The following is an 18,327-nucleotide window of genomic DNA, read 5'->3' as shown; positions in this document are numbered from 1 at the left end:
ACATGGCCTTTTTAAGAAGAACTTCCACACCTGCCAGCTGTAGCTGCTGTAGCCTCTGTCCCACTCAGCATCTCAGGACCAGGTAGCCTCACATCTTCACTCCCTCCTACCTCCTACCATTGCAAGGTGATTTCTTATTTCTCCCTAGTTGCAGGGCTTCTGTTCATCTAGATACCAGGTGACTCAGCTTGCTGTTTGCTCCATGTTTTCTATTACTACTAACGGAATTAACAGGAGAAACTGACAAAAACAGAATTATAGTAGGGAACCTAAATACCCCACTATCAGTTATAGATAGATCATCCAAACAGAAAACCAATAAAGAAATATCAGCCTTAAATGACACATTAGATTAATTGGACATATTGACATTTACAGAGCCTTTCATCCCAAAACATCACATTATACTTTCTTCTCTAGTACACATGGAACATTCTCAAGGATAGACCATGTGTTGGGACACAAAACTAGCCTCAACAAATTTAAGAAGATTGAAATCATACCAAGCATATTCTCCAACTACAATGCTTTGAAGTTGGAGATCAATTGCAAAAAGAAAGTCAGAAGAACCACAAATACGTGGAGATTAAATAACACATTATTAAAGAATGACTGGGTCAAAGAAGAATTAAAATGAAAGATCAAAAGATATATAGGAAGAATTGAGAATGAAACTACAACACATCAAAAATTGTAGGATACAGTAAAAGTGATAATAAAAGAGAAAAATTTATATCATTATAGGCTTATCTCAAGAAACAAGAAAGATCCCAAATAAACAACATAACATTACATCTTAGAAAACTAGAAAAAGAAGAACAAATGAAGCCCAAAGTCAGCAGAAGGGAGAAAAGAATCAAAATTAGAGCAGAATTAAATGCAATTGAGAACAAAAAAGCAGTAGAAAAAACTAATGCAACAAAGAGCTGGTTCTTTGATAAGATTAATAAAATTGACAAATTCCTGGCTAGAATCACTAAGGAAAAAAGAGAAAATACATAAATAAACAAAATCAGAAATGAAAGAGAGGAAGTTACAACAGATACTACTGAAATACAAAGGATCATGCAAGAACACTATGAAAAATTATTTATTTATGGCATATAAAATTTAATAACCTGGAAGAAATGGACAAGTTCTTAGAAATATACAATCTTCCCAGACTGAATCACGAAGAACTGGAAAAGCTAAATAAAGCAATCAACAGTATAGAAATTTAAACAGTCATTAGAAATCTCTCAAAAAGTAAAAGCTCAGTACCAGATGGCTTCATTAATGAATTTACTCAAACATTTAAAGATGAGTTAATACCATCCTTCTCAAACTCTTCTAAAAAATTGAAGAGCAGGTAACCCTTTCTAACTCATTTCATAAGACCAACATTTCCCCAATACCAAAACCTGGGAAGGATAACACACAAAAAAAGAAAACTACAGACCAATATCTCTGATAAATACAAATGCAAAAATCCTAAACAAAACACTAGCAAATCAAATATAACAATACATTAAAAAGGTACATATCACAACCAAGTGGGATTCATCCCAGGGGCACAAGGATGTTTTGACATATGCAAATTGATCAATGTGATACACAAAATAAAGAATAAAAATCATATGATGATATCAATAGATGCAGAAAAAGCATTTGACAAGATATAGCACCAATTTATGATTAAAACATTTAATAAAATGGGTATAAAAGAAAAGTACCTCAACATAGTAAAGGCCACATATGAAAAACCCTCAGCTAACATTATACTTACTAGTGAAAAGCTAAAAATCTACTCTCTAAGATCAAGAACAAGACAAATCTCTTCACTGTCACAACTATTATTCGACATAGTGTTGAAAGTCTTAGCTAGAGCAATCAGGCAAGAGAAAAAAATTAAAAGGCACCCAAATAGGGAACGGAGAAGCCAAACTGTCACTTTTTGCAGATGACATGATTCTTTATATAGAAAACCCTAAAGACTCTACTAAAAACTATTGGAAATAAACACATATAGTAAAGTTTCAGGATATAAAAATCAATTTACAAAAATCCATAGCTACCTTGTCTTCCAAATCACCTATTTGATCATCTGCTTTATTTAATCTACTGTTTGTTACTGTTAATTTCAGTTATTGTGTTCTTTATTTCTGACTGGTTCTTTTTTATGGTGTTTATCTCTTTATTGTACCATATATTCTTCTCCTAAGTTCATTGAGTATCCTTATAACTAGTGCTTGGAACTCTGCATCTGGAAGATTACTCCATTTTGTTTATTTCTTTTTGGGGAGTTTTGCTCTGTTCTTTCATTTGGGACATGTTTCTTTGTCTCCTCATATCAGCTGCCTCCAAGTGTTTGTTTCTATGTATCAGGTAAATCTACAGCTCTTAGCCTTGGTAGAATAGTCTTATGCAGTAGGGGCCCTGTTGGGCCCAGAGGTGCAGTCTCCCTGTTCATGTGAGCTAGGTGCTCCAGGTGTGTGTGTCCCTTGTGTGTGTTGTGCGTACCCCCCTGTTGTTGTTGAGCCTTGATTGCTTTTGACACATCAGTGGTTTGGATTGACCTTCAGGCTGACTGACTGTGACTACAGCAGATAAGCTGTTCTGTGAGGGCCATCTCCACAAAGTAGGATTCACTTTAGTGGGGATCTGAGGCCTGTCTAGTCAGCCCTTTGGTTGTGTCACTTGTTGAGCTAATTGGGTGGTGCTGTGGTGTGGTCTGAATATGATCACTGGGTATATTGATTCTGGGACCTCTTGAGAGGGGCTTCAGTGCAAGCTAAGTTCAGCTGCTTCCGGTTGCCCAGCCCCATGGCATCTGGTAGGTGCTACAAAGTGATTACCAATTGGTAGCTGTCTATGCTGGGCTTGGAGGTGCCTGGGAGAGAGCACGCTGTGAATGGAGGCTGATTGCCCATAGTGCCAGGCTTGTGGCTGCTTAGTTAGAGGTACAGGCTACATCAAGATCAACCACTGTTTATTTGGGATTTGGAGACCTTTGAGAAATTTTGGGAAATTCTGTAGTGCAAGCTGAGGCTAGCTGTTTGTGTGGAACAGTTGCTGAAAGAGGTTGGAACCAGGTACATGAATTGGGTAGGGTGGAGTCTCAGTGAATCACCAGATTGGGGCACGCAGTGCTATCCAGGTTAATAAAGATTCGGATTTGGCACCACCTGCATTGGGCCAGCTGTGTAGGGGGAAGGCTCAACAAAGAAACAATGATGCCTGATAGCACTTCTGCCTGCACCTCCTAGCCATGTAGGTGAAGGGCCCAACAAAGGAACAATGGTGACTGCCAGTATTTCATTCCCAGAGAGAGCTGTCCTATTAGCCCTTGCCCTGATGTCAGAAAATTCTTTTCCTCTGCATATATTCTTGGCACTTTTCAAGCTGCTGTCCCTTCACTGGAGCTTAGGGCAAGTATTTGTTGGCGAGTCTGTGCTTGGGCCCTTTAAGAGTATGCCTGTGTCTACAAGAGCCCTCCATCTCACTTGGAGGGAGTCCCCACTGATTTTCACAGCCAGATATTGGGGAGTTTTCTTTTTCCCAGCACTGGTGCTCCAGGATGGGGAGACCTGTGTGGGGCTGGGACTCCTTGTTCCTCAGGGGGATCTCTGCAGTTGAGAAATCTCTCCTGATTCTTAACCACTACATGTGGGTGTGGGACCAGCCCATTTTGCATCTCTGTCCTTCCTATCAGACTTCATGTGGCTTCTTTATATCCTTAGTTATAGGAGTTCTGTTTAGCTACTCTTCAGGTGGTTCTCAAGGGTGTTTTTTTTTAATAATTTAGTTTTCATTTTGATGTGGTTGTGGGAAAGGGTGAGCACAGAGTTTACCTACCTTGCCAACTTGACCGGAAGTTCTCATGAATGTTCTTAATGACATCTAAAATGGTAAGTCTTTTCTTTGAGGTTTCCGATTTACTTTTCTCAGATCTGTCAGAGGAATCACAATGTATAGTAGCTATAGCCTTACAAAATGTATTTCTTAAATAAAAACACTTGAAAGTTGAAATTACTCCTTGATCCATGGGTTGCAGAATTGATGTGATGTTAGAAGACATGAAAAAAAAATCTTATTGTATATCTCTATCAGAGCTGTTGGGTGATCAGGTGCATTATCTATCAATAAGCAGTAATATTTTTAAATAAATCTTTTTTATTTTCTGAGTAGTAGGTTGCAATAAAGGGGTTCAAATATTCAGTAAACCATGTTATAAACAGATGAGCTGACATGCAGACTTTGTCATTACACTTAGAGAGCACATGCAGACTAGATTTAGCATAATTCTAAGGCCCTAGGATTTTTGAGATGCTAAATAAACATTGGTTTCAATAGAAAGTATGCATTAGCCCCTAACAAAAGAGGCAACCTGTTGTTTGACATTTTGAAGTTGGGCACTGATTTCATCTCTCTAGCTATGAAAGTCCTAAATGGCATCTTCTTTCAACATAAGGCTGTTTAATCTTATTGAAAATCTGTAGTCATCTTCGTTAATGATCTTAGCTAGATCTGGATAACTTGCTGCAGCTTCTACATCAGCACTTGCTTCACTTTGTACTTTTATATTGTGGAGATAGCTTCTTTCCTTAAGCCTCAAAAACCAACTTCTGCTACCTTCAAACTTTTCTTCTGTAGCTTCCTCACCCCTCTCAGCCTTCGTAGTTAGAGCTTTGCTCTGAATTAGGCTTTGGCTTAAGGAAATGTTGTGGCTGATTTGATCGTCTATCCAGATCACTAAAAATTTCCCCATGTCAACAATAAGGTTATTTTCCCTTCTTATCATTCGTATGGTCACGGGAATAGCACTTAATTTCCTTCAAGGGCTTTTTTTTTTACCACTTAGCTAACTATTTGGTGCAAGAGGCCCACCTGTTGACTTATCTCAGCTTTTGGCCTGTCTTCCTCACTAAGTTTAATGATTTCTAACTTTTGATGTAAAGTGAGAGATGTATGACTCTTCCTTTTACTTGAACACTTAAAGGCCATTGTAAGGTTATTAATCAGCCTAATTTCAATATTGTTGTGTCTCAGAAAATAGGGAGGCCTGAGAAGAGGGAGAGAGATGGGGGAATGTTTGTTTAGTGGAATAGTCAGCACACAATGTTTATCAATTAAGTTCATCAGTCTTATATGGGTATGGTTTATGGTGCCCCACAACAATTACAATAGTAACATCAAAGGTCACTGATCACGGATCACCATAAAAAATACAATAAAAATAAACAAGGTTACAATATTATGAGAATTACCATAATGTGATACAGAGGTGTGAACTGAGTAAATACTATTGGTCTTCTGGTGATTCATTTTTATGTATATTTTTTCTAAAACATATTTATCTTGCCTTTAGTTGTGAAAGATAATCCTTATGGAATCCTAAATTGACAGGTATTTTCTTTCTATACTTTGAAAATATATTTTATTTTATTGTTTCCTGGTGTTTGCTGTTAATGTTAAGTTATTCATATTTCTTATTGCTCTCTTAAAGATTTTCAAATAATGTTTTCTTTTCTAATAATTACTTTATTCTATCTCTCTCTCCTCTTCCCTCTCTCCTGTCATTTTGTTTGTTTGTTTTTTCAACATTGGTACTAAGATGGGCCTAGGTGTAATTTTTTTGTGTGTATTTATCTTATTTGGGTTCATTTAATCACTTCAATTTGTGATCAGTTTTGAAAATTCCCCAATCATTATCTCTTAAAATATTCTCCCTGCCTATACTCCCTTCTCCTTGAATTTTAGTTATAAATACATCTGATTTTTTTTGTTGTATTCCTTATGCCTTTTTATGTTTTTCAGTGATTAATCACTTCAAATTTCCAATGTATCTTCCTGTTTACCATTTAACTTTTGAGCACTGTAAAATCTACTGTTAAATTTATCTACTGAATTCTTGATTTGGATTATTATTTTTGAATTTCTATTTGGTTACTTTTAATAGTTTAGGCTCTTTGTTATAATTCTTGATCTTGTCACCTAATACATTAAGCCTATAACCTAATGGCTGCAATTTAGGGGGGATGGTCGATTTCCATTGTTTAGTTTTTCTCCTTGAATTTTGTATGCCTGGGTATTGTTGATTGAAAGTCAGACTGTGGTTTATATACTTAATATTTATGTAGATTTGTATGTATATTTTCCATGTAAAATATTTTAGAGACGAATTTAGCTTTAGAATGATTTTTATCCTCCATAAAGAAATTACATTTGATTCTTTCGGGATGAAGTGCTAGGATTATAGTACCCTAACCTAATCAGAGACTACGTTTTTTGAGCTTAGACTTCAGTATTATGATTCTTTGCTATTCCTGATTTATCTCTCTTCCTAGGTTTAGCTCTGCCAAGGATCCTGCTAAAATCCTTGATCTTCATCAGGATCCCTCCTCCTTTTAATCATTGAAGATTAATTTGTAATTATAACCTGTGAGATTGCTAAAACCTTTGCTCAGTGCAGAGCCCTCTCAGCCTCTCCTTTATTTCAAATACTCAGGTTCTGAGGCTCTATTCTTATTTCTGAGGCTGCCCATGTCTCAAGGGGCATTGAAGAAAGGAAAGTAGAGTTCACCTCTATGGGCTTTCCTTTGTTTCTTGTCTCCTTGAAACTTGCTTTTATGGTATGTTTTATGTTCCTCCCCTGGAGGTGGGATGGCCCCCTTTTCAATTAATAAGTGATAGAGGCTATTGGCACTCCACATACCAGGAGAAATTGAGAGTGTTTATTATTTATATAAGGCACTTCTGGAGAGAACAAGGTGTGCACATGCAGGTCCAGGTTGGCTTGAGTGAGACAGAAGTTTGAGCTTTCATAATGACTAGAGAGTGGTACTGGGAAAAAGTTTCCTTGCTTGGCCTGGAGATTTGTGAATTTTGAATTTTCCAGCACTTGCACAGATGTAGGGCAAAAGAGAAAGTTACAGGTGGGGCTAAAAAACTTTCAGAGATCAAGCACTAAAAATGGAGTCAGGCCCTTTATACATGGTATTTCTCTGATTTCTTCCAATATGTTTTTATGTTCATCTAGCCTTATAGGTTGTTCTTAGCAGGTCAGTTCAAAATAAGCTATTCTGCTGTTTGACAAAGTAGAAGTTTCAAACAATTTTTTAAAATTATGGAATAATTTGAAATAAAACATATTGTGAAAATACTGTATCTACATATTTACAAGTTAAAGAAAAATAATGGCAACTAATACTTTTTGAGTGATTAGTAAGTTTGCCACTCAATATTATAAAATAAAAACTTTATAAGCACTCATTTATTTAATTTTCATATCAGCCCTTTGGTATTGTTTCTTTATTCCTTTATTGCAGATGATAACCCAAGAAAAAAAAATCTAGTAACTTGCTAAAAATTACACAGCTATTAAATAGGAGAGCCAAAATTCCAACCAAGGGTATGTGGTTTCAGTTCCTATCTTATGTGGTGAGACAAAGCAGTATTTAAAAGTTCTTTTCACTGGGTTTTCTACCAGCTTGCTTCATTTATAAATCAACCACTTTGGTAAGAGGAAGTAGCTGGATTCATGTACTCTCTTTAGTAAGGGCTGTCATATGTGAGAGGCAAGCTCTTATGTTGTTTACAGTAATAATACCCTGCATCTTTAGTCACTAGTCTGCTGATTGTGTGGATGAAATTAGTCTCAGATCTGCTGTCACTAAATCATGCAGTGTACAGAAGTAATGCAAATAAAAAAACTTGGAAGCTTATTCAGTTTTTTGTTGGTACCAGTTCAAGTAGTTACTAATGTCTTGACTTGCCTCACAGGTGATGCTGACTCCCTATCCCGAGGATTTGTCTGGAAATTGCAAATTTAGATCAGCACAATTTCTCTACTGGCATCTGTAATGAAAAGAAGAAATCACATGAGCTATAATATTACAACGAGGTTTAACACATCACATTCATGGTTTTCTTAGGTTATTCTGTGAGAAATCCTATTACAGACTTTAAAGTATACTCAGGATTCATCTTACAAAGTGAAGAAAGAAATTTTCATTTTTACTTGTCAACTTCTCTTAATTGTTTTCCTCACCTGGTATCCAGATGCAGAAGAGTTGAGCTCCTCATATCCATTCTGCAAAAGGCTGAGATAGATACCTATCCTTAGATAGTGAGCAGCCCATGGATAAGGGCTTTGGTCTGTAGGCAAATGCTTTTGGTAAAGCATGCAAAGTCATCCTGTGTAGAACTATTTGGGGGGCTTCAGGTCCAAAGCAGATTACTTTAGAGCTATCACACCAGGATACTTCCTCCCATAGTGTCTTCAGCTAGTAAGAGAATTATGTCAAGCCTCTTTTAAAATTGTGCAAATTACTGTAGTATTTCTTTAGTCCTCAGTATAAAATACCTTCCTCTGGTAGTGACTACTATGAATGACAATAAGCGTAGTATATGATACATCAGGCAGCACTGACCAAGAATAATAATTGCTTATATAACTATTAATTGGATATGAGCTCAAGAAGCTTAGACAGAACTTTTTTCCTGGTATAAGCTCAAGCCTAGGAATGGTCTCTCAATTAGAGATCAGATTCTAAGGTTGATTCCCTTAACAGTAGAACTTGGAATTTAGAGTTGACGGAAACAACACAAAACCAGAATTTAAGAAATACTGTATGTATGTCAGCCTTACATGCTATATTTGAGGATAACAATGTTATTTAAATTCATAAAGGAAAATCAAAATAAATTGAAAATAGCAAAGAATTCATGAAGGAAATTTAAACTGTTTCAAAGGATAATGAGAATTTAGGTCAACAGCAAAGATGCTATTTAAGATTCATTATTTGGGATTTGATCTGATGAAATAGCTTAAATGGTTAAGGAGTACAGCTTGGGGGAAAAAAAGACTGGAATTGGGAAATCCCATTAGGAAGCTGTTACTATATGGTACATAGAATATTCAGTGCTGTGTCCTTCCTTTTGAATAAGAGTGTCTATAGCAGTCACCCTATTCTTGTCTATTCATTGTTCATATGTCTTCCGGTTGAGAGAAACAGTTAGGAAGGAACAGTACTCAAGAAACCATGGGCAAGAGGATTCATCCTCACAGGGCGTGATTTGATTTTGAAGGCATTTCCCCCCCAAATTTTCTGTTTTTCCTACAGGAAATTTTATATCACCTTCTTCAGCTCCTCATCTTTTATTTTGATTTCTTCTCCCTAGTTTGTATCTTGAGCTAGTTTTTTATCTTACTCAATTTCTCTATTTGCTTATCCTGCCTGTTCCTTCCTCTTGAATACAATGGAAATGAGAAAGTATCCAAGAGACAGAAATAACATGGGCTCAGGGTTTTTTTTTTAATTAGATAAATTAACAGAATATTTAATGGGCAACTTTGAACTACCTTAAAATTGTTTTTCTTGTATCCTGAAATAGCAGATCCTCAAAGGACTAACACTAACCAATATCAATGCTTAATATAAGAAATAGTAATTAAAATAGCATAGTATTGGTAAAGGGATACACAGATCAGCCAATACAATGGGGCAGAGAATCTAGAAAATGATCCTTACATATGAAGTAAATCAATTTACAATAAATTTCCACTGAGATGTCATTTCCTTCAATGATATTTTGTTATAACATCGATGAGCTACCATAAAAATTTAATTCTTGTTTATATCAATTAGCCTATGGTAAAACTGGTTTTATTATACATCATTTCACTGAAAGTGGCAGAACCTATCAACAATATTAACTGGGGACTTACTGTATATTGTAGCCCTCTGAAAACTCATTTGCCAAGCCATCTTTTCTTATCATTGCATAGTGTGGCAATGATATATATTTTTTGCACTGCTGGTGGGAATGTAGAATGGTGCAGATGCTTTGAAAAACAGTCTGGCATTCCTCAAATACAATCCTACAATCCTACAATTCGACTTCTAGGCACATATCCAAGAAAAATGAAAAACATGTCCCTGTAAAAACTTCTACACGAATATTCATATCAGGGTTATTCACTAGTCAAAAAGTGGATGCATATGTCCGTCAATTGATGAATGGAAAAAAAATGTAGTATATTCAAACAATGGAATAATATTCAGCCATAAAAAGGAACGAAGTATTGATATACGCTACAACATAAATAAACCCTGAAAACATTATGCTAAGTGAAAGAAGCAAGTCAAAAAAAGCCCAGATATAGTATGATTATATGAAATGTCCACACTAGGCAATCAACAGAGACTGAAAGTAGATTAATGATTGCCTAGTGCTTGAGGATGTGTAATGCCAGGGGATATTGGAAGTGACTGCTAATGGGTACAAGGTTACTTTTGGGGTGATCAAAATGTCTCAAAATATATTGCAGTGATGATCATACAATTCTGTAAATAAACTAAAAACCAGTGAATTGTGCATTTTAAACTGGTGAATTTTATGGTATGATTAATACATCTCGATGAAGCTGTTAGTAAAATGTCTGGAGTTTCAAGAGCAAAGAGACCTTGGGAAAATATGAGTAAATGAGTATTAGAAACCAAAGGGGATCTCTATGAACTAGTTCTTGGGGCTCTCTCTTCTGAGATGTATTTTGTACATTTAAGATGATCCATTGTTAGAATTATTGAAGAATAGCTTTGTCCTAAAATAGGCTCACTAGAACTCTGTGTTGGTCTTCAACTAGGGGAAGACCTCAATTTCTGTCCCTTATCTATCTGCATCTTGTTCATTTCTAAGAATAGTGTGGCAAGTATAATAATGTGCATGCTTTTGTTTACTTTTCTATTGAATGGCTTCAATGCATAGTGATACAAAAAACTTGAAGCAAATTGTGTTTATTCTTTGAAGTCCCTTATAAATTAGGGTGAATAGGAGTCATTGTTATTATACAATAGATTTTGCATAGCTTAAAATTTAGATGCTTCCCAGGACAAAAAGAGGGAATGATGACTGTTGTGATCTTGAGGTCAATAAAACTGTGTGTACTGTAATCCTTGAAATCTTTTACATTTGGTAAGATGCAGTCATATATAACATGTAAAAATGAATTCATATTATTATTAAACATAATTTGATGAGACTAAAATAGGTTAAGCTGCATTAAATAGTTGGTATAATATGCTTTATAGATTTTTTCCTTAAACTTTTTAGTAGACTAAATCTCAAATACACATATACATTCACAAATCATATGCACACAGGTTAATAAATTTTTCAGAGTGAACACTTCTATAACTATCAACTATACTCAGAAAAATACCTTTGTTATCTTCCTCTGCCCCCTCCCAGTCATTAACTCCACTTTTTCTCAATACAGCTTCTGACTGAAAAGTTAATGTTCTTTCAGCTTGACTAAATTTTAAACAGATTTCAAGCTGATTATAGTCTCCTGACTTCCTTTTTCTTTGAGCATTTATTTGCTTTAGAAAACTTGCAATTGTAAGTTCTTTCTCTGACTTTTTGATATATAAATATTCTACAACCTAGAGATGCTTTTCTCAAGGACCTGAGAGCCATTCCTTTGCAATGTAATTAAGAAAGATAGGACCAGTCTCAGTCTCTGTGGGAGGGTAGGCACCTACTTTATATAAGCAACAATTAGCAAACACAGATGGTCTAATCATAGTGCCTCTATTAGAAATCAAGTGACTGTATATGGGTGGGGTTTTTTTTACCAGCATTCTCTAGTACTTGTTCATTAGTTCACCCAGCATTTAAAAATTATCTTGCCTTTTGTTTCAAATAAGTTGCATAGTATCTCCCCCATTTCAGTATTTTCTCTCCCTTATTGAGATCAGCTTTGTTACTGGAGAGTGGGGAATCTTCTCCCAGCACTTTGTCCAGGTTCTTGATGTCTTGAACAAAGATTTGAGCAAGACACCGAAATACAGTAGAAAAGAAAGGTTTTATTAGAAAGGAAAATACACTTCCAAATGTAGAAAGGGGCCTGAGCAAAAGAAGCGTGGCTAAAAAAGCCTGGCAACAAAGCTTTCAGGTTTTTTTATACCGTTTTGCTGTGGGTGGTTACTTTTCTTAGAGGGTGGGCTTCCTTGATTGACAACTAAGATTTACAGGACTCAGTGATTCATCATTTTGCTTTCTGAGCATGTTTGTTTCCAGAATTCAGTCTGTTATAATGATAGTAATGAACTTCCGGGCGTATGCATCATATTATAATAATGGTATGAGTTTCAGGTGAGTTGAAGGTCGTTGAGCTCTTCATTGCGCAGGTGCAAGTGACTGGCTTAAACTGGTACCTAATTCTCTGCCTACTGGTTTCTTTGTGTGAGTTAAAAAATGCCTTTTGGCTTGCTTAATTGTGGGCAGATTAGGGCAGACCCTTTCTAGGATCGGATGACCTCAGTGCCTTTGCAGGCAGACTCGAAACTCCCTAACGAACTTTGCTGCCTAACTCTTTTCTAAGAGTCATGAACCTTCCTTGTTATTAGTATAGATGTTGAGGGATGGGAGGTCCCTTCTTTGGTATCTGCTTCCTGCTGAGAATGGCTGTAGTCTCTGCCTACAGGGGTTTCATGAAACTCTTTTCCTTTCTGCTTCACTCAGGTGGGGTCTTGGGTTTCCTGCTGAAGCACCACCTCAGTCCCTAGATAAGGTAAAGAAGATAAAAACTCGTTATTTAAATCATATATCTATTAATTTCTATTATTGATTTGCCTATTAAGAGAGTAAAGGGAAACGGGCTTGGTTAATATATTTCTTAAAGAGTTAAAAAAAACCTTTGGCCTAAAGTCTCCTCCCCTCTCAGACTCTAAGAGCCCAGTCTGACTTAACACCATTTCTGCTAACAATGGACTGATGACCCTTATCAATAGCCAGAGGATCTGAGTTGTCAGGGCAATTATCAGGATTTGAGGGAGAGGGCCTTTTTTCCAAAGACAGGAGGGAAGAAAACTTAACTAGGTTTACTAAAAAGATTAACTCTGCAAAAGATGTCCTATTTCATTTCCTGCTAAAAGATTAAGAATTTTACAACTGATGTCCCATCTCAGCTTGAATAAAGTTTTTCTTGGCCTCTTTAACTGGTCTGGTGTAACTTTACTTTTTTTTTTTTTTAATATAACATGCCTTTTAACATTGTAAATTAAAAATATGGAATCATAGATAACAATCTCTTTTCGTTTATAACTTTTGTACTTTATTATACTTGTGAGATTCTCCCATGTTCTTAGATGTAGCAGCAGGTCTGTTTATCTGCATCCATGTATAGCTTTTCACTGTATGCAGATGACTAATTTTATTTATTCTGATGTTGGTTGACAGGCTGTTCTCAGTTTGGAGTCATCACAAATAATGATATGAACAATATTGTGCATTTGCTTCAGTGTACATCTATATACGCTTCTTAGTGAAAGGGCTGGATTACAGGGTATGTGTATTTTCATGTTAGTTCTCTAACTTGTTCTACTTTATATTTCCAAAGACAATACATGAACATTCTAATTGCTCCTTACAGGGTATGTGTATTTTCATGTTAGTTCTCTAACTTGTTCTACTTTATATTTCCAAAGACAATACATAAACATTCTAATTGTTCCTATTTGGTATTATTGATCTTTTTAGTTTTTTTTAAAGCATCCTATTGAATATTTAGTGAGTTTGTTGTAATTTTTATTTAAAGTTCTCTGCTGATTATTGATGTTAAGCACCTTTTATATACCCTGTTGTCCATTTGTACTTTCTATAATGCTCTGCAGTATCATCTTTACCATTAAAAGTATCAATATACACATGGTCTGTCTCTGAATATTCTCTTCTATTCTATTGGACAACTTGGTTGAGCTTATCTTAGCACCACAGTCTTGGCATCCAGCAGTGTAAGTCCTCATTCTGGCACTTCCTCAGGTTTGCTGTGGTTTTTCTAGTCCTTGACATTGCCACATAAAATATTTATAATCAGCTTATAAATGTTTGTTAAAAATTAGTTGGGGTTTTAATTTTGTTAATATTGTGAAGAACTGACATCTTTATGATACTGAGACTTTCAGTCTTTGAATATAATACGACCTTCCATTTATGTAGCATTTTTTGTTTTCTCTGAATAATATTCTAGAGCTTCAGTGTGTTTTGTTAGTTTTTCCTAAATATTTGGTGTTTTTGAGGCACTTGTAAAAGATGTATTTTATAATTTTAATTTTTCAGCATTATTTCAGTTACATAGAAATCAAATTGACTCTTGCATGCTGGCTTTGAATCCAATCATTACCCATTTCTCTTTATTTCTAATAATATATTATTTGGAATTTTCTGTGCATACAGTCTTTTCATCCATGAATTATAGTAGTTTTAATTCTTCCTTTCCAATCCTTGTTTGTTATTGATGATATTGTCTTATTAAACTGGCCAGGACCTTTCCAAACAGAACAGAGATGCTAAAACCATGCAACTACTACAACAGCTGCTTATAAAGGAAGCAGCTGGTATAATGAAATAAGCATTAAAGTACTTATGGGATTTTGTTTCATGTTGAATCACTGTGGATACCCACTATTATATTGCTGACAGTAGTAAGTTGCAAAATCTTCAGGCTCCAGGTTGCTGATGGTGAGAGTAAATTCTGTCCCAGACCCACTGCCACTGAATCTGGCTGGGATGCCACTGGCCCTGGTAGATGCTCTATAAATGAGGAGCCTGGGAGCCTCCTCAGGTTTCTGCTGGTACCAGGCTAAGTAGTTACTAACACTCTGACTGGCCCTGCAGTTGAAGGTGGCTCTTTCTCTTGAAGACAAAGACAAGGAGGCTGGAGACTGGGTCATCACGATTTCTCCGGTGGTATCTGAGATTGGAAATAAGACACAAAAGTCACCTGTGTAATCTGGATCATACCCGATTGTCTTCCCAGCAGAACCAGGATTGTTGGTCTATGTTGAGCTTTAGTTATTATACTTGCTGAGCAAAGGTGTCAGGTCACAGGACTCAACATGGACAAACTTTTCACTGACATACGGAACTACCCCAAGTTTCTCTCACCTGGAATCCAGAGTAACAGGAGGCAGAGAAGCTGAGTGGGGGCTTCCATGGTTCGCTCTGTGTCCTAACTGAGGCAGCTCTTCCCCAGAGCACTGACTCCAGGCACTGATATGGGCCCTGGTCAGCAGAATGGGCTGGGAGTAACATGCAAAGCAGTAGGTGTGGGGCAAACCGGGCTTCCAGCTGCAGAGATCATTTGCCTCTTCTTTACACTTGAGCAAACAGCCCCCAGGTGGCCATGTTAGAAAAGCCTGTTAGCTCAGCCTGAGGGATGAATTTCTTTTCTCAAGTCACAAAATTTACTTCCTGTATCCTTCACCTCATTACTGGCCTGAATTCAGATAGATGGTGTTTGGCACAAGCCTGTTGGGAATAAAATAAATGCTCATAATTCCTATTTTTCTCTTTACCCCGAATGTGTCCAGACATTTTTGTTGGTGCATCATTGGATCAGATTGGATTGAAGAGCTGATCAGACATTTATCTTCCAGATATACCTTTCTTGCTTAGTGATCTCAGTAGCTGCAAAATAATTTGAAAAAAATAGTCAACATCTACTTATGATAAAAATTCTCAGCAAGCCAGGAATAATGGAAAAATACCTTATGTGATAACTTTCTATCAATATCCTACAAACATTATACTCAACGATAAAATATGGAACATTTTATTGTTCATATTGTAAAAAAGACTAAAATGTCCATTATCACCACTTCTATAAGAATTATACTATAGATAAAACCAAGAGTCCTTATGATTTTGATATTATTTAGTTTTAAATCTTAGCTCTAGAAATTACATCCCTCTCTCTGTATGTATACACCTCGCAGAGACCTAGCCTAGCCACATAATCAGCAACTCTTGAGGCAGCAGAAGACAGTAGCCTGGATTTGACTAATGGTCAGGTCACAAAATTCAGACCTCTGACAGGTTAAAGATAACATCTTGACCTATGTTTCAGTTCCTGAGTCCTAAGGTGGACCGCCCCCTGGCTACTTTCCCATGAGACCAGACAAAGATGCCTGAAGAAACCTCAGAGCTATCCTCGAGACCTGAAGAAGTGATTATCCTTACCTTACCTCTGACCAATCAGCTCCTATCACAACCCCAAACCTCTAAGCCACAGTGTCTTGTGATTTTGCTCTATATAATTTGTAACTATACCATCAGAGTCGAGATTTTAGAAGCATAAGCACCCCACCTCCAAATCGGCCAATTCTATATTAAACTTTTTTTTTTCGTTCTATACTACAAACTTCTGTTCGTGCATTTCTTTGGACCAATACCCACAGGCAGGTGGATTCTAGGAAAAAACCCTGGGGCTTCAGTAACACAGGTCTCTGCATACAATGTCAATACATAAATCTGTATTGTGAATTAAAGGACTTAGTAAATAGAGTCTTTCATGTTCGTAGAATAGAAAACTCAATATTTTTAGAATTTCAATTTTCCCAAATTTGACATATAGGCTCAATGAAATTAAATTAAAATCCCCTAAGAATATTCTGAAGTTGAAAGGGTGATTCCAGAATTTGCATGGAAATCTAGAAATATCATATTTCTAGACTTATTATACAGCTACAGCGATTAAGGCAGTTGGTGTACTGTAGGTACAAAGACAGACAAAAAGACAAATGGAAAAGAACAAAGTATTGAGAAAAGACCCACACATAGTCACTTGATTTCTAATAGAGGCACTAGAGGGGCATATAGTTTTGGGTGGTGCTTTTTGTTTGTTTGTTTGTTTGCTGTTGTTCTTTTGCAATAAATAGTAAAGAGCTATTTGATATAGAATGAAAATAACATGAGCAATCAAAACCTTGACTCACCAAACACAAGGCAAAATTTTGAATTATATGTAGACCATTTACATGTGAGAAGTAAAATAATGATGCTTCTAGAAGAAAGCATCGAAGAATTTCTTTAAGGCCTAAAGATAGAAAAATTTTTATTAAATAGGACACACACAAAAACATAAAAAACAAACAAGTGATAAAAATATAAATTACACTATAATAAAATTTTCAATTATATATATAGACATATATACAGACATATAAAAAAATTACTCAATACCATTGATCATAAGAGAATTTTAAGTTTTAAACATGGTACCACTTCAGATATAGCAATACAAATTTTTTTAAAAGTTTGACAACACTGTCAATGGCCATGCCACCCTGAACATGCCCAATCTTGCCTGATCTTGGAAGCTAAGCAGGGTCGGGTCTGGTTAGTACTTGGATGGGAGACCACCTAGGAAGACCAGGTGCTGTAGGCGTTAAAAAAAAAAAAAAAAGAAAAGTTTGACAACACCAAGTATTGGAAAGGATTTACAGCTACTGAAATTTTTATTACATGGTTGATGTAGTATACATAAGTTCACCATTTCAAACTGTTTGGCAGTATTTACCAAAGCCAAATCTATAACAACCCTATGACTCAGCACTTCCATTTCTAAAAATATATCCAAAGAAGTGCGTGCATAAGTCCACAAAAGACATGTACAAGAATGTTCCAAACAAATCTTTATTAATAAAAGCTGCAAAGTACTCCTTAATTAAATAATACATAAATTAATAGTGGTATATTCATATAAAGGATAATTATTCTGCAGTAAAAGAAACAAATTGCTGACACATTAACATAGTTGAAGCTCAAAAATGTGTTTATTGAAAGAAGCAAGACGCTAAAGAGTACATTCTGCACGATTGCATTATGAAATACAAGAACAGGAAGAATCAATCAATATTGATACTGCCCTGTAATCACTATCCAGATGAAGATATACACCATCCCAACATCCCAAAGGCTTTTATACTCCTTCTCTGTCGAAGCCATGTTTCTTCCATCACTACCAGAGGCCTTCATTGTTCTGTTTTCTATCAATATTGGTCTATAGTTTTGTGTGTGTGTGTGTGTGTGTGTGTGTGTGTGTGTGTGTGTGTGTGTGTGTACGTGCGTGTTATCCTTACCAGGTTTTGGTATCAGGGTAATGTTGGCCTCATGAAATGAGTTGGAAAGTGTTACCTGCTCTTCAGTTTTTTGGAAGAGTTTGAGAAGGACAATATTAATTCATCTTTGCATGTTTAGGTAAATTCACTAGTGAAAGTGAATTTAAAAGTCCTGGACTTTTACTTTTGGAGATGTTTTTGATGATTGTTTCAATTTCCTTACTGTTGATCAGTCTATTTAGATTTTCCAGTTCTCCACATTCAGTCTAGGAAGGTTACATATTTCTACGAACTTGTCCATTTCTTTAAGGTTATTAAATTTGATGGCATATAGTCTTTCATTGTATTCTTGTATGATCTTTGTATTTCTGTGGTATTTGTCATAACTTCTCTTTCATTTTTGATTTTGTTAGAATCTTTTCCCTTTTTTTCTTAGTGAGTC

General features: G+C 35.9%; 1 protein-coding gene and 1 pseudogene across 1 annotated transcript in view; one reads left to right on the top strand and one right to left on the bottom strand.

Moving 5' to 3' along the window:
- LOC120594402 (immunoglobulin kappa light chain-like) overlaps window positions 1-15,042 on the bottom strand; it is a 73,587-nt gene extending 58,545 nt beyond the window's left edge. Inside the window, exons 1-2 of the mRNA XM_039852395.1 lie at window positions 14,932-15,042; window positions 14,445-14,737 (exon numbers count right to left, since the gene is read on the bottom strand). Coding sequence (XP_039708329.1) covers window positions 14,445-14,737; window positions 14,932-14,980 — 342 coding nt within the window. The 5' untranslated portion in view covers window positions 14,981-15,042. The remainder of the gene's footprint in view (window positions 1-14,444; window positions 14,738-14,931) is intronic.
- A 2,051-nt stretch (window positions 15,043-17,093) lies between these two features.
- LOC120594763 (uncharacterized) lies at window positions 17,094-17,212 on the top strand (annotated as a pseudogene).
- Window positions 17,213-18,327: the final 1,115 nt, after the last annotated feature.

The sequence above is a fragment of the Pteropus medius genome, unplaced genomic scaffold, assembly GCF_902729225.1.
Source record: "Pteropus medius unplaced genomic scaffold, Ma_sr-lr_union100, whole genome shotgun sequence".
NCBI classification, from domain to species: Eukaryota; Metazoa; Chordata; class Mammalia; order Chiroptera; family Pteropodidae; genus Pteropus; species Pteropus medius.
The sequence above is the reverse complement of the archived record's forward strand: the minus strand, read 5'-3'. Positions and strand labels throughout refer to the sequence as shown.